General features: G+C 40.8%; 1 protein-coding gene across 4 annotated transcripts in view; it reads left to right on the top strand.

The window, feature by feature from the left end:
- hdac4 (histone deacetylase 4) overlaps positions 1-15,801 on the top strand; it is an 87,567-nt gene that overhangs the window by 47,640 nt on the left and 24,126 nt on the right. For all 4 annotated transcript variants that reach the window (XM_033981357.2, XM_033981334.2, XM_033981342.2 and 1 more), the window contains 3 exons: positions 5,509-5,659; positions 9,145-9,268; positions 10,417-10,535. In XM_033981357.2, the coding sequence (XP_033837248.1) occupies positions 5,509-5,659; positions 9,145-9,268; positions 10,417-10,535 (394 nt within the window). The remainder of the gene's footprint in view (positions 1-5,508; positions 5,660-9,144; positions 9,269-10,416; positions 10,536-15,801) is intronic.

The following is a 15,801-nucleotide window of genomic DNA, read 5'->3' as shown; positions in this document are numbered from 1 at the left end:
TGTCGTTGCTCATGTTGCGCGTGTTCCTGTGTGTGTGTCGTTGCTCTTGTTGCGCGTGTTCCTGTGTGTGTCGTTGCTCGTGTTGCGCGTGCTCCTGTGTGTGTGTCGTTGCTCATGTTGTGCGTTCATAAAGGGGGCCGGCTGTGGGACCACTCAGGTGGAAGCCCGTGACGCAGTGGAGAGTCAGGGAGGCCCGACCTCAATCAGCCCCATTCAGCGTCCTGTGTACACTCACCATTAAAGTGCACATCTAGAATGTCAGCAAACACAACCGACGCGCGGACGCACAGAACGAGCACACACGCTCACCTCCACACAACCGCACAACTCCTGCGAAATAAAAGACAACTTAATCCACGCACCGTATCGCATTTGCACAAAGGAACACTGAATCCAACAGCCTATTTTCTGTCAACTCCAATTACACCCAGCAAAAACAAATATTACCACAACGCTCCACAACTGTTGATAATATTGTGTCTTTGGTTTATTACACAATTTTGGATGTGTGCAACAGTGAAACAACTTAGCTACGAACTGGTTTAACCTGAATCTACGCTGGGCCCATTTGTTTTTACTCCACATCGTAAAGCAATGTGCCAAACGGTTTGATAAGAAACACTCGATATCCACTTTTTGGGTTTAAATTCTCCAAAATTCACTTTGTAACTTTACATAAAAATAACGCACAAATGTGTTTATATTGTACAGTATAATAATAATTCCACATATATTTAGACAAACTTTTAGACTTAACGTATCAGTTGATGGAGAGAATATTGCACAAATTAGCTATACAATACTAGCTAAACTAATAACCTTTCTAGTACAGGATGATTACTTTGCCTGGAATGTTGCACAGTGTGGCTTTAAAGATCTTATATTACACAAAAAAGACTCTTGTGAGGTTTAATTCACGTTATAAAGCGGTTACCTCTTCAAAAACACACCTGGAGATGTGTTTTGCTTCATTCACACAAGTTTGAGTAACACTTTATTATTAGTCTGTACATCTCCAAAGCTCAAAACGCTCTGTTCCACCTTGTGATGTCATGAAGTGGTAGTTTTCAAGTTAACAGCTACATTTTACCGTTTTTTTTTCAGTAGACATTGACAATTCCAGAGCTAAAATCATCCAGGTGATTCTAGTGAAGGCGTATGGAGGAGTTTAAAAACACAGTGGAGCACTTCCTGTATTACCACTTGATGACATCACAAGGTGGAACAGAGCGTTTTCAGTTTGAGAGAAGAACTCAGCCTAAATATGCAGGTTTTTTTGTGTTAAACATACGCGAATGAAACAAAAAAAACACAACTCCAGGTGTGTATGAAAACGCCACCAAGCAAAGTTACAGGTCACGTCTGTGGAGAGGCGACCCCACTCATAGTAATAATAGATTTCCATTTACAGTTTTTGAGCAATAAAAGCACAAAAAGCACAAAAAAACATGTCTAGGTGAGTAATCTCCAACCAGAAAGTTACAGAGTGCGGCTTTAAGTTACTGCGATTAAAAAATATTTGAAAAAAAGATAAAACTGTCCAAGGTTTGTGTTGCTCAATATCGAGATGCTTTTATTTAGACTACCACAGGCTAAATATTTCCCTCGCCTTGGTGACGAGACTCATGTTCCACAGTCGTGAGCTGGTCCACGAGCTTTGTGTGGAAAACGCCATGGAAACGTGTGAAGTCGCAGTAAAAAGTGTTGCCACATTACAAGCAGACGAAGTGCTAAGAAGGTGATGATGAGATCAAGTGGCTCCCGGTTTCATAAAAGAGCCACTATACAAATATATATGTGACGGTGGGTGTTTACTTCGAGCGCTCCCACCCACTTAAGTCTCCAAAATGGCTGCCAAACAAATCAAAAAAGCAGTTTAAATGATCGCAATTAGCAAAGAACGCAATTATTCAGGCTATTAATTAGGGCAGTTCGATATGGCGTAACTCCTACTGCTAAATATTCTCAATTTTCACTTTTATTTTTTCAGTTGTATGCTTTCCGTATTTGATTTTTACCGTCTTAAAAACTGTAACTAGTTCATTTTAAAGTTTGCAAAAGTTAAAAGTTTTCCCTTATGCATTCTGAGCATCCTAATTACTCACCACGATGAGTTTATAAGCACTTTTCACAACTTTCAGACACCAGTGCGGAGCTTTACTAACAACAACTAGCATGCTAATTTGCTCTGTGGATTTATTTTGACTTCAAGAGCTGCTTATGCAATATATATGTTCTGGGGAAGACACGTTATGATGAAATACATGAGAGAAATTGAGTACAGGAGCCGTTCAGCATAAAAATAGACGGATTTCTTCCTCTAAAGTCTGAACTAAGTGTCCAAATTGTAAACAACGAAATATGCTTATGTAAGAAAAGCTGCTAACCCTGTAGTTCTGAAATGCATGGGATTCTTGCACGAGCTTAGCAGGAAATATTTCAGTTATTTTTCAGATGTCAATGCTTCAAGAACTGTTTGAAATGTGAGTTATGAACTTTTAAAATGTGACTTGTAAAAGTCCTGCATTACACAAAATGGATTCTGGTGAGGTTTAAGTCGTGTTATAATGTTGTTTCCTCATCAAAAACCAATCCAATACCTGGAGTTGTGTTTGAGCAACGCTGCGTTATTAGTCTGCCAAAGCTCAAAATGCTCTGTTCCACCTTGTGATGTCATAAAGTGGTAGTTTTCAAGTTAGCAGCTGATGTTTTACCTTTAGTTCAGTAAAAAAATGGAAATTCCAGAGCTGAAATGATCCAAATGATTCTAGTGAAGGTGTGTGGCGTTTAAAAACACTGTGGAGCACTTCCTGTATCACCTCTTGATGACCTCTAAACCCTAGATATGCAGGGTTTGTGTGTTAAACATGCATGAACGAAACAAAAAGCACAACTTTAGGTATGTTTGTGATGAGGAAACAACAGATATCAAATTTGGTCAACCTTCGTCTCAATCTTGATTTTAAAAAAACATATACGTAATAAAGTTAAACATTTGATTCCGCCTTCCGTTGAGTGTCTTTGGAGCGTCTGCTTCTTCAGATTACAGTCACTTATCCATAAACTCGTTCGATATTACAGAAAAGAGGTCGTGCGGCGCTTCGACTCGAGCGTTTGCCGCGTTACAGACGTCATTATGCACCTGGCCTCTTTATTATGTGTTACAGAAGCATTAAGGAAAATTGTGTCTCCGGGTTGAGCTGGAGAGAAGTGGACGTCGCGTTCCAGCTGCGCGGCCACACGTTGTGCAGTGGCAGCGTTTAATTGACACTCTTATCCGCGGCGGTGCACACGGCGTTCTTGGCCCGGCTCAAGGACACTCCAATGTGCTTACAGGGGCGCGATCGGCAGTTATTTTTGACCTCTTGCTAGCAAGACAAAGCTGGCTGCCCCACCAGTGCAGCGTCAGGTCTGGCCCTTAGGAGCAGGGTTTGGACATGGGTTACAGTTTTATAACTACTAGTGTTGTCACCATATGAAAATTTTAAACTTGTGTTCGATGTTAAGGAATAGATTCGCTACTCGATCATTCGTTTTGATCATTTTAAAAGCTGCCAGATCTGTTTTTTTGTTCACTGACACATGTAAAACAAAGGAGCTCATTGTCCACCTGTGATTTACAAATAAAATCAAACTTATCTCACCTCAAACTAACAAGGTTTTGCGCTTCTCTCAATGATTCTGCACAAATCCGCCATGTTTTTCAGCCTCCTGTGATACTTTTAACTTTATTTTACTATGCCTGTCCCTGATTGGCTAATCCACCTGTCAATCACATCACAATCCCATTTGAAAACATGGAGATTCACCGTCAGACTCACATCTTTGTAAAGTGTTAAAAAACTGTGTGTTCTGGATCCCAGGCAACAATTTTGACATTTTCAACATGAAATAACAGAAATAATAGTATAATAATAGTAATAATAATATAAATAATAATAAATAACAGCATTTTTACACTCGTTCTGATCAAACTCAAGATGAAACTGTTCAGAAAAGGTTCACTTTTATCTATTTATGTGATTTTTTTATTATCAGTACTTGCTTAAATGAGTATCTGGCTTCGATATTCGTTTTAGTATTGATTAATATTTGATTTTTGATACTTTTAACAACCCTACTACACTTTTAATAGATAATAAAACATGAACAAAGACTTATTTCATACTAGTTTATTAAGACTGATTCAGGTTTCGTAACTACTTCATTATTATCCCAACCGCTTAATTAAGTAATAACTGAACCTGAATCGTTCTTAATGACTCTATACCTGATTTTTACCATCTTAGAAACATAAAAAAACAAAAGTAGTTCATTTCATACAGTTTGCGTTGGTTCAAAGTTCTTCCTCACTGACCTTATCCATTCAGACCGTCCTAATTATTCACCACGATGAGTTTATAAGCTCTTTTCCCAACTTTCGCCAGACCAGAGCCGAGGTTTGCTGTCAACAACTAGCATGCTAACGCTAAATAACGGACAATCGGGTCTGTCACGATAACAAATACTGAAGTTTGAAGTAAATATAGATGATAAACGATAATATTGAAACTAATTTATGCCGCAAAAAACATAAAAACTACTCTAGAGCTGCAATATTGTTAAAATTACACAATTTAATACTTAGTTTGCATCTGTAACGAGTCATAGAAGTTACTCATTCAACTTTTTCTGTCTTAAATCTTATCACATAGCTAAAAAATAACCCATAATTCCCCTGTAGCGCGTCGACCCACAGGCAATAAAACACTTTACGATTAAACGCAGACTTATTTTGACCTCACGAGCTGCTTAAACAATATATCTGCTCTGGGATGAGACGTTTTTGCGCAAAGAGAGATTTTTCCCCCACAAAAACGGAAAACGCTCCAAGGAAAAGCAAAACCGGACACAATCGCAATTTAATAATCTGGTAACAAAGTTTTATCCCGACACCTGCTCATGTTTTTAATGTTTTTTATGGACTTGTAGTTGTTGGTTTTGTTTGTTTTTGTGCTTGTATTGTATTTTAAAGAGAAAAAGAGAGTTTGAGCGCGTTCATTGGGTTCATTTGTATAAATAAACATAAAGAACGAAAGGAAGAAATACATGGGAAACAATCAGGGACAAGGCTTTTAATAAAATGTTGGTTCATTATGGATTTAGTCTTTGTTGCTGCTCTATAAAGACTAATTAAGATGTAGTTATTATAAAGCGGCGCTGTGACATGTGAGCCATTTCAGCCTCGCTCCTGTGCGTCTTTATCGCCGTAATGAGAATGCGAGCAGATTGGATTATGTGCTTTGCTAAAACAGTTAAATTGTTAATGTTTATTCGAACCGTTTCGCCCAAGGTTTTCACTGAACGGCGTCGCTTTATTTTACAGCGTCAAACAGCTGTCAGATTAATTATTTCAGATGGCGACTCGGGCTGAGGATGTGCCAGAAGAGGGCTTTAAACGTAAGGAGTGCTAATAAGCGGCGTTGCGTCTGACGTGCCTTTTTCTTCTTTGTCTCGTGTTTTTCGCAGCAACAACAGGAACTACTGGCTTTGAAGCACCAACAGGAACTTTTGGAGCATCAGAGGAAGATGGAGAATCACCGTTTGGAGCAGGAGTTGGAGAAGCAGCAGAGGGAGCAGAAGATACAGCTGCTTAAGAACAAGGAGAGGGGGCAAGAGAGTGAGTTTGACACTACGACAAAACACAACCACAACAATATTTGAATGAATCTATCGCCTGGGTAACAGTTAGTGGAGGATGTGACTTCTTACCTGTAAAAAGTGATGGAAATAATACTTAAAACAGCTACAGAATGCTTAATACTCGCCTTAAAATGTATTTCAAAGCGGGGTCCAATCAGAGTACTGCATTCTGAATACTTAGACTACTAGGATGATAAACAGTTTTCGGTCACAAATTAGAGAAGTGAAACTCACACATGCATCACCACAAGAGCTGTGTTTATATTTTCCTCGCGGATACTCTGCAGTTTGAAGCGTAAATTATGTGATGAAGTACTGCGATGTAGCGCTTTGATTTCAGTAAAGTAAGTGTATTCTGAAAACCACCCGTAGACTGTGTAAAGAAGTGGACTAAGTGAGCGTGAAGTCAGCCGTAGAGTTCAGAAAGTCAAGTTTGTCGAGGCTAGAGCAGTTATAGCGCCGAATTGGGAGTTGGATTCAGATCGCTGGTATCATAGCAACCAAAGAGCCAATCCGGAGCCAGCCTGCACCGCTGGTTTAGTAGAGAACGGGCGCTTAGCAACGCTGTCAATCAAATGTGTTGCTAAGGCTTACGGGAGCGACCTCAAGGAAAGAAGGCTCCTGATTTGTCTGTTATTAATGTTCATATCTTGATTTACGGACAATATAGCGAAATAAAAACAGCAGGATCATGTAGAGCGGGTTAATACGAACATTTAAGACCAAAATGATGAGTCTGACAGCCACAGTTTTTCAATAGAAAGTGAATTGGAGTCGATGCAGCCGGAAGCGCGCCAATGCTCACTTCTTACTTGGAATGTAGCGGCTAGCAGGTTAGCTATGTCCATTTATATAAATAGTCTATGGTACGGTAATACAGTTACTCAAAAAAACAGCTTTATTTTTGTTCTGCGTTAATTTACGACTAAATAGAGACAAAAAAAATCCCAAATCACCACAACTATTTGTAACTAATACTGTTCAGTTCAAAGCTAAAATGACATGACAAAATACCACCATGTTTCCGTTTGATTTTAGAAAAGTAACGCACAAACCCTTTTACATATACAGTCTGTGGTACTGTAATATTTACTCGAAATTAGTGTTCAGTTCATGTATTTTCAGTACATGTATTCAGTTATTTCTCAACACTGCCTGTAGTTTGGTGGTTTTATCCCTTCTTCTATCTAACTGTATACAGTAAACTAAAGACATCTGCTTCCAACTGATTATTTGATTGAAAAGGGGCGTGGCCAAAGCTCTCTAAAGTATGTCTATGTATCTGACTCAAACTGCACTCATAAAACCACACCTGCAGGGGGAGTTCATGCAAAAAAACACTATTTATGCAGAAAAAACGTGCTAGGAAACAATGTATTTATATAAAGTCAGATTAAAGTTGCGAGTCATGACGTTAATCTGCCTTTTTACACATAAATACCAGAAAATACCACATCTCTAGATACCTCACTCACTCACTTCTACCTCCTCCCTCCTCCCGTTGTCCCGTATAAATCCTTATCATCATAATAGTCATTTTAGTGGGCGGCATTGACAGATTAATCGACTGCACGTCAAAAGCCCTGCAGCCCTGCTCTGAAAAGCGCTCCAAAGTTATTCCTCACTTTCCAAACGCATTCCTAGACCAGAGCAAAGTTTTTTCCTGGCTCCTCGTTTGCAGATCATAAAAACACTTTATAATTAGACTGGATCCTGCCTTCTATTGTTTCCTACGTGCACCGGTGTGTGACTGTGTGCGACTGTGTGTGACTGTGTGTGACTGTGTGTGACTGTGTGTGACTGTGTGTGACTGTGTGTGACTGTGTGTGACGTCATGGGCAGTTGGACGGTGGCAGAAGTTCTTTATAAATTTGAATATTTATCTGTTTTTACAAGTTCTATAATCAGAAAGTCGTACCACACAATGATTAAAGTACATGGGCCAATCGGAGTACTGCATTCTCAATACTTTCTCAGTACTTTTACACAGAGTTCCATTGTATTTCAGTGTAAAAAACATGACATATAATTACAAACAGCTTTATTTTTATTGCTGTGTTTGTTCTGCATTAATTTATGTCTAAATAGAGACAAAAAAAATCTGTTCAAAGCTAAAATTACATGACGAAATACCGCCACGTTTCCCTTTGATTCTTCTCTCAAACTGAAAACACTCTGTTCCACTTTGTGACGTCATCATGTGGTGATACAGGAAGTGCTCCACTGTGTTTTTAAACTCCACACACCTTCACTAGAAACATCTGGATGATTTTCAGCTCTGGAACTGCCAATCTTTACTGAACGAAAGGTAAAAAAAATGTAGCTGTTAACTTCAAAACTACCTCTCGATGACATCACAAGGTGGAGCAGAACATTTTGAGCTTTGGAAATATAGACAGACTAATAATAAAGTGTTACTCGAACATGTGTGAATGAAATAAAACACAACTCCAGGTCTGTTTTTGAGGAGGTAACAGGTTTATAGCAGCACTTAAAGCTCAAAGGAGTCAGTTGTGTGCACTATAGGACCTTTAAATGCAAACATATTGTACACTGCCTTTTCTCCATCTATGCAGAGTTTAACCAGCGGAGGTCTTAACTGCTCTGTGCGAGTGCTGTTGAGATGAGCGTGTGTGTCCCTGCCTGGAGCATGGCTTGGTTTCCATTTTACTTGGAGAGGCTGAGTATGTTGTGCAGTAAAGGAGCCGTATTAGCCGGTGGCCTTGGCGTAGGCTCTGCCCAGTTCTCCCGCTGCCTGCTGGATGTCTCTCAACAGTTCATTCAAACAGAGTGGACGCGTCCTTGAGAGCCGTGCACACACTCTATGGAAAGTGGTTACAGGTGGTGCCAGAGCAGTGCACACCGTGTTTACTCACACCGGTTTGTACGAGGGCAAAATCCAACGCCATCACCACTCATTCATTTAGCTCTGATGACAGGTCTGTGCACAAGTGTCTGCTTCGTATCACTGAACAGGGAACTCTCATTAAAAACAACTTGGTCAATATTTATTTTCTTAGAGAGAGATTCTTAGTTTAATTATAGACTTAAAAAGGTAAAAACGGTAGCGAGTGAACAGTTGGAAAAGAGAGAAAAGCTGTCCTGTATTTTTCTGTAATTAAATTTTTGTGTTTTATGTTTATTTATAATATCAAAAATAACTTCACAAAAACAGTTTTGATTCAAATAAACATGGGCAACAGAATCATTGCTTTAATCGAGCGAGTGGAGCCAATTGGCTGTGACAGTCAGTTAGAATCTGCATCTCAGATCTGAGGCTTCAGGTATGAAGTGATCCAGGTGCACGGCTCTGACGTTAATACTGGAGCTGTTAAAGAAGGTTCCCTGTGGATTTGCACTGAACTCGATTGGTGTGAACTCATACGTGTGTCATTATCACTCAGTCTGACGCGTTATGGAGACACATGTGGTAATAGACGTCCTCTTTTTCTGCTCCATCAGGTGCAGTGGCCAGCACAGAGGTGAAGATGCGTCTGCAAGAGTTTGTCCTCAATAAGAAGAAGGCTCTGGCTCAGCGCAGTCTCAACCAAGGAGGTCTCCCTAATGACGCCCCCTACTGGTACCGGTGAGTAGAGCGGCTGCTGCTTCTGCGCACGCTGAGAAGAGATTAGCATGGCGCTGGCAGTTAGCTCGGCTGGGGGTTTACATTATAATGTCAAGCAGAGAGTTGACATCATCACCTGCTTCACATGGATCGAGAATCAATATGTCTCCTGTGAAGTTAGCACGACAATGCACACTGAAGTTAGCACGACAACGCACACTGATAGACAATTAAAGCCCCACGGCTGCTGCTGTTATGTCCTGATCCTGTGTAATAGAGCTGAACAGCAGCGCGCTGATGCTAACAGCACATCATTAAAAGTTTGATGCTAATTCTCTTCCCAACTGCAGATAAATAATGTATCGCTGTGTCTTCATCTGTCAGTGGGTTCCCGGACTCCTCACCTGCTCCTATTGTGTGAGGCGCTTATAAAACAAAGATGGAGTCCACATGCACAAACACGTGCACACACACAAACACGTGCACACACACAAACAGGTGCACACACATAAACACACACGTCAGGGAGGATATTGAAACTTGATGATGGGGCTTTTGCACTGAAGGCTTGGCCTTGAATCTCTATTGTAGCCGCTCTAAAGCAGGTGCGAGTCTGCCTCTGCAGTGTGCCATAATAGGCATTCATCATGTACTTTGTAAAACCTGGTTATGTAAAACACAATTCAATATAGACGTTTACACATTTGGGTCAAAACTGTCTGTGTGAGTCCAGCCCCTGCTGTTAAAAGTGGTTTAAGTACTAAATAAGCCCACTGCTTGGCCATAGCTCTCTAAAGCTCCCTGATACAAAGAGCTGTTTCTGTCCCTCCCACAGTGGATCTAAATATTCTCTGGTGATGGAACGCTCTGCTCACTCTTGGAGCAGACAAACGTGTGTACATGGACTTGTCAGGAACATGCAGTTGGGAGAAAGCCAACAGCTTAACTTTGCCTACAAGAAGCACCTTCTCCTGCTGCAGTGAGCAGATGGTGGGACGTGTCTGCAGCCTCGCCAAAGGATTTGCATCATGCCTTAATCATACAGCCATGACAGCCATCACATTAGTTACCGTGGAGATTACGTCTTGGTCACATGTCTGAGTGATGGGGCCTCGGCCTCGTGTGGTCTCCTCTGTTTTGTGTCTTACACTTTGTTTGTGTTTCTACAGTAAAACTCAGCACAGCTCCCTGGACCAGAGCTCCCCTCCTCAGACGGGCATGTCCACCTATAACCACCCTGTGCTGGGCGTCTACAACCCACGAGACGACTTCCCCCTGAGGAAGACCGGTACTGCTCCCTCTTTATATGAGTTTAACCCTCACACTGTCATCGCAATCACTATATCTGTGCAATAATGATGAGATTTTTGTTATTTTAGTTGTAATGCGATAAGATTTGAGCTGTAGAGAGTAGAATCAGTGAATTCTATGGTTAATTATTGGTTCAGTCTGTTATTTGTCTGTTGCTATTCATGCCACATGATGAAACTGTCTATTTAAAAATGGTTTACTGGGATTATCTTGTATTATTGTTATTGTATCAGTGGCATAAAGTAGTTTCAATATTATCATTTATCGCAGTTTATCTCTGTAGCTTTATATTAAGCTTCATGTGTTCTCGTCCCAGACCTACTCACACACACTGCCTCATCATACTATACATCCCACAGGCTCAGAGCCAGGCCTTATTAACCGTATCTCTATTAGAGCTCAGCAAGAGAGAGGCCCGTCCAGAGAGAGTTCAACAAACTCACTGCAAATTAGTGAGACACCACATAAAAACCTTTTTAGCACCTGGCATTTTATTAGGCTTTGATAGCTCCTTATGCACAAGGGCAGTTTTAAATCAGCCACAGATCATACCATTAATACAACCTACTTCCATACTATCGAGGGTGATTATAGAAAACCCACATTGTTTACGGGGAGTTTCAAATCGCCTTAGCCGTTAGAGTGTTGTATTCTGAAGCAAAGTAACTCCGGCAGGTCGAATATTATGTGGAGGAAGCTGGTCTGCTGGGTGTGTACCACTGAACTGTGCAACTATTACTTTTGGGGCTGTCCTGGGATGTTTATAACTCCATCTCTATAAGTCTGCAATGTGTACTGTCTGTAGGATACAACTGCAGCTCTCAAATGCAGTATCTGTTCTGACTTTTGTTGGTAGTTAGTGAGCTTCCCAACTTAGCAAAAAGAGGCGTTGGATTTTTGACATTCTAAACATGGTGCTGTATGCAAATATCATGAGGACGCAAATGAGCAGGTGTAGTGAACAGACTTTAAAGGTTCTATATTACGCAAAATTGACTCTTGTGAGCTTTAAGTTAGGTTATAATATTGTTCCCGCCTCAAAAACAGACCTGGAGTTGTGTTTTGTTTCATTCTTACATGTTTGAGTTTATCTTCAAAGCTCAAAATGCTCTGTTCCACTTTGTGATGTCATGAAATGGTAGTTTTTGTTCAAGTTAACTTCTCCTTTTACTGTTAATTCAGTAGAGCAGGGCTGTCCAAACTACGGCCCAGGGGCCAAATGCGGCCCTCAGACCAATTTTTCTCAGCCCTCATGCCTCCTCCTAAACTGCCCCAATTGATCAGGAAGTATTTTTTAGTACAAATTGAATAGATTCTACCTCTATAACCTGAATAACATCACATTGCATAGTGACACAGACCTAAAAATAATCTTCTACGTCTTATTAAAGGTACAGTGCGCGTCAAACATGTGATAAATCCACCGTTTGACTCTCTGTATCGACACTGGCTTCAAATATGTTTCAGTATCGGCGACCCTCGGTGAAAAAAGTTTGGAAGCCCCTGCAGTAGAGATTGGTAATTCCAAAGCTGAAATGATCCAAATTATTCTAGTGAGGGAAACACAGGGGAGCACTTCCTGTATTACCACATGATGACATCACAAGGTGGAACAGAGTGTTTTCTGTCAGCCTAAATCTGCAGGGTTTGTGTGTTAAACATGTGTGAATGAACCAAAGCACAACTCCGGGTCTGTTTGTGATGAGGAAACAACATTATAACACAGATCAGAAAATAGCGTTAATATGTGCCCTTTAAGCTCAGGAGCGCGGAGGATTTTTTGTTAGTTTTATTCACTATTTAAAACCTCTCAGATTCGTGTTTGGAAAAATTCTTGAGGTCGGGCCTGGAGGGAGTATCAGGTTCTTATTAATGCAGAGCAAAGGAGGTGGGCAAAGGTGTGAAGGCAGTGCCACAATGAGAAATGGAGCGCGAGTCTTACATTTAAAAGCCCATAGTAAAAAACACAATGGTAAAACGGCGGTCCCCGGGGTGGGCGCTCGCCGCTGCCAGGCTGGGGACTGTGGGTGGCAGCTGGAGCACAGGGCCCGTGCCACCCGGTGATGTTTGCCCACACCGATGACGTGCTTTGCGGGTTTACTTATGGTAATGTCGGCCCGGGAGAGGTTAGAGGCGCTTTTATATCACCGCTTGGCTATAAAATACTGCAGCAGCACCAGGGCTCCCGGCAACCGCCCGACGACAACAGCAGGCTTTTGTTCCACTCACCTCACTCCTGTTATATGCATCCAATACAAGCACAAGCGGCGCACACTAAGAACGCACAAAATATTACACACAAAAAAAATATATAAAAGCATAAGTATTTCCGATAAGTTGTTGTATGGATTTTAAAGCCACAATATGGAACTTTTTCTTACACCAGAGGCTTGTCTCCTTGGATCAGTGGTGGATGAAGCGCTCAGTTTTGTTACTCAAGTAAAAGTACAGATACACAGGTAAAAAGTTACTCAAGTGAAAGTAAAAGTATCACTTGAAAAAATGTACTTAAGTAAAATTATTAAAGTACCTGTTTAAAAATGTACTTTAAACAGCGAAAAGTAAAATTATTTCACAAGAAGAGTTGTTAATTTGTTGTTAAAATGTAGATTTTTTTAAAGTATACATATTTTGGTCACAGTAACAATATGAATCAATTTCAAAATTTTTCTTATGAATTTTGTGTTTTTATTTTTGTTTTGCTCGAACTTGAAAACTCGAACTTGAACTCGAAAACTTTAGTGAGGATGTTACAGCGAACTTTTCAGTCTAGTTCAAAAATGTATTGGAGTAGAAATACAGATACTGCTCTCAAATGTAGTGAAGTAAAAGTAAAATTTACTTAAGTTCAGATACCTAAAAATTATCCTGATGTACAGTACTTCTACTTGTACCTTCTTACCTTCCACCACTGTCTTGAATATTCCACTGTATGCCATGAAAATTCTCCATCTCCTTGGAGACGGCGCCATTTTTCAAACACTGTAATTGAGCTAAAGTACGTCAGAGCTTACAACCGCGCCACTTTGTGAATACCTGATTTTGTCTGATCTCAGAAGCTAAGCATGGTTGGGTGTGGGCCTGGTTTATATGTTTAATGCCTTGTTGTGGAACATTCCAGACAAAGCCGTAACATCACCGTGGCGACCAGCAGGCAGGTAACATAACACTTACAGAGCGCAGATGACCTAAAAAACTTTAATGGGCACAATTTACAAAGATTACAGTCACTGATTTAGTACTATTATAGACTGTTTATACAAATGGACATAGCTAACGTGCTAGCCGCCGCGTTTCAAACAGGAAGTGATCACGGGCATTCTTCCGACTTGGCTGGTCTTAAATGTTCATATTAACCCACTATGCATGATCCTGGTACTTTTATTAAACTATTATGTCCATAAATCAAGACATGAACATTAATAACAGACAAATCAGGCGCCGTATTTACCCGAGATCCCGTTAGCATTAGCAACAGGTTTTATTGACACCGTTGCGGGCTAGAATTGGCGTTACCTCCAACAGCCTCGCTCCTGATTGGCTCTTCGGTTGCGACACACTCACTCAGTCCACTCCTTTACACAATCTATGAGCACAATACACTCTTGAGCCGCGTCCTTCATTAGCGAACAGAAAGGGTGAATCGCGTGTCAGTGCTAGCATGAACCGTCTTCACGTTTAGGTCAGGACATGCTCTCATTCCATCAGGTTTATGGGAACGTTCAAGACCTTTTAACCTCAAGCTTTTGTCAGCGGTGGAGCGTTTGGGAGCGTTCGAAACGGGGCGGCGGGCTTCACGGGGGCGCACTAGAGCATTTTCGGACAGTAGCGGGAGTCAGTTGCTAGCGGGACGGGCCCTCACGGACATGAGCATGCGAACAGTGAACAGGGCTTGTCATGTGTGATGATTGTGTGTGTTCTCTATGGCACTAAACAAAGAGCTTAATATGTCTCTGGTTCAAATGAGGGCCACTTTATTTTTACACGGGCACGACATTGTACTGTTATAATGGGCTCATGCTGTATTCACACAGTTTACTTTTGCATTATACAGTATGCGTACTTGCTTACATAGCCCACATTGTTCACGCCTTCACTCCATATGGCCCCGTGTTATACATCGGAAAGTTGAACAAACCGTGGAACCAAAACCCAAAATAAATTAAATCTTATTAAGTTAAAATAGGACCAGCGTGACGATCTGCGCAAAGTTAAAACAGAGCAGTACTCACTTTTACTCATGTAACTTTTTGTTTGATATACTTCTAACTGTTTCAAAAGTGAATATATTAACTTCAAATGATAAAAAAAAGTACTATATTACACAAAATTGACTCTTGTGAGGATTAATCCATGTTTTAATGCTGTTATCTCTTCAAAAACAGACCTGGAGTTGCTCCAAACCTCAAAATGCTCCGTTCCACCTTGTGATGTCATCAAATTGTAGTTTTCAAGTTAACCGCTACTTTTTTATCTTTATTTCAGTAGAGATATGCAATTCCAAGAGTGAAATCATCCAAATGATTCTAAAAATGAAGGTGTGTGGAGTTTAAAACTTCCTGTAGCTCTTCCCGTATCACCACATGATGACATCACAAGGTGGAACAGAGTGTTTTTGTTTGAGGGAAGGACTCAGCCTAAATATGCAGGTGTGTTTGTGTGTTAAACATGTGTGAACGAAACAAAACACAACTCCGGGTGTGTTTGTGATGAGGAAACAACACCGTAACAAATCGGAAAATAATGTAATATGGGCCGTTTAAATGTTAAAAATAGACTTAGGCCAAATGACTTTTATCATCAACGGGCGGCGCCAGCGAAGACCCAGGACACGCTGGAGGGGCTATGTGTCTCGGCTGGCCTGGGAACGCCTTGGGGTCCCACTGGAGTAGCTGGAGGACATGTCTAGGGTGGGGGAAGTCTGGAAGTCCCTGTTTAGACTGATGCCCCCGCGACTCGGCTCTGGATAAACGGAAGAAACTGGAATGAATGGATGACTGGATAAATAACGTTGTAACAGTTGAAAACAATGTCCCAAAATACAAATAGATATAATAGATTTAGAGCTGCCAATTTACAAATTATCATCAATGAGCTAGCCACAGTCAAACCATTTTCCGTTTGATTTTTTTATATTTTTAGCACAAAAATTCGACTCAATCTTCTGCATTTAAACTCCGAATCCTGTCTCTCATCAGTCACTTTTACGCCCGTGACCTATATTTCTGAAGCCCTTTTGCATA

The sequence above is a fragment of the Periophthalmus magnuspinnatus genome, chromosome 2, assembly GCF_009829125.3.
Source record: "Periophthalmus magnuspinnatus isolate fPerMag1 chromosome 2, fPerMag1.2.pri, whole genome shotgun sequence".
Taxonomy (NCBI): domain Eukaryota; kingdom Metazoa; phylum Chordata; class Actinopteri; order Gobiiformes; family Gobiidae; genus Periophthalmus; species Periophthalmus magnuspinnatus.
Note: the sequence above shows the minus strand (reverse complement) of the source record. Positions and strands in the feature narration are given on the sequence as shown.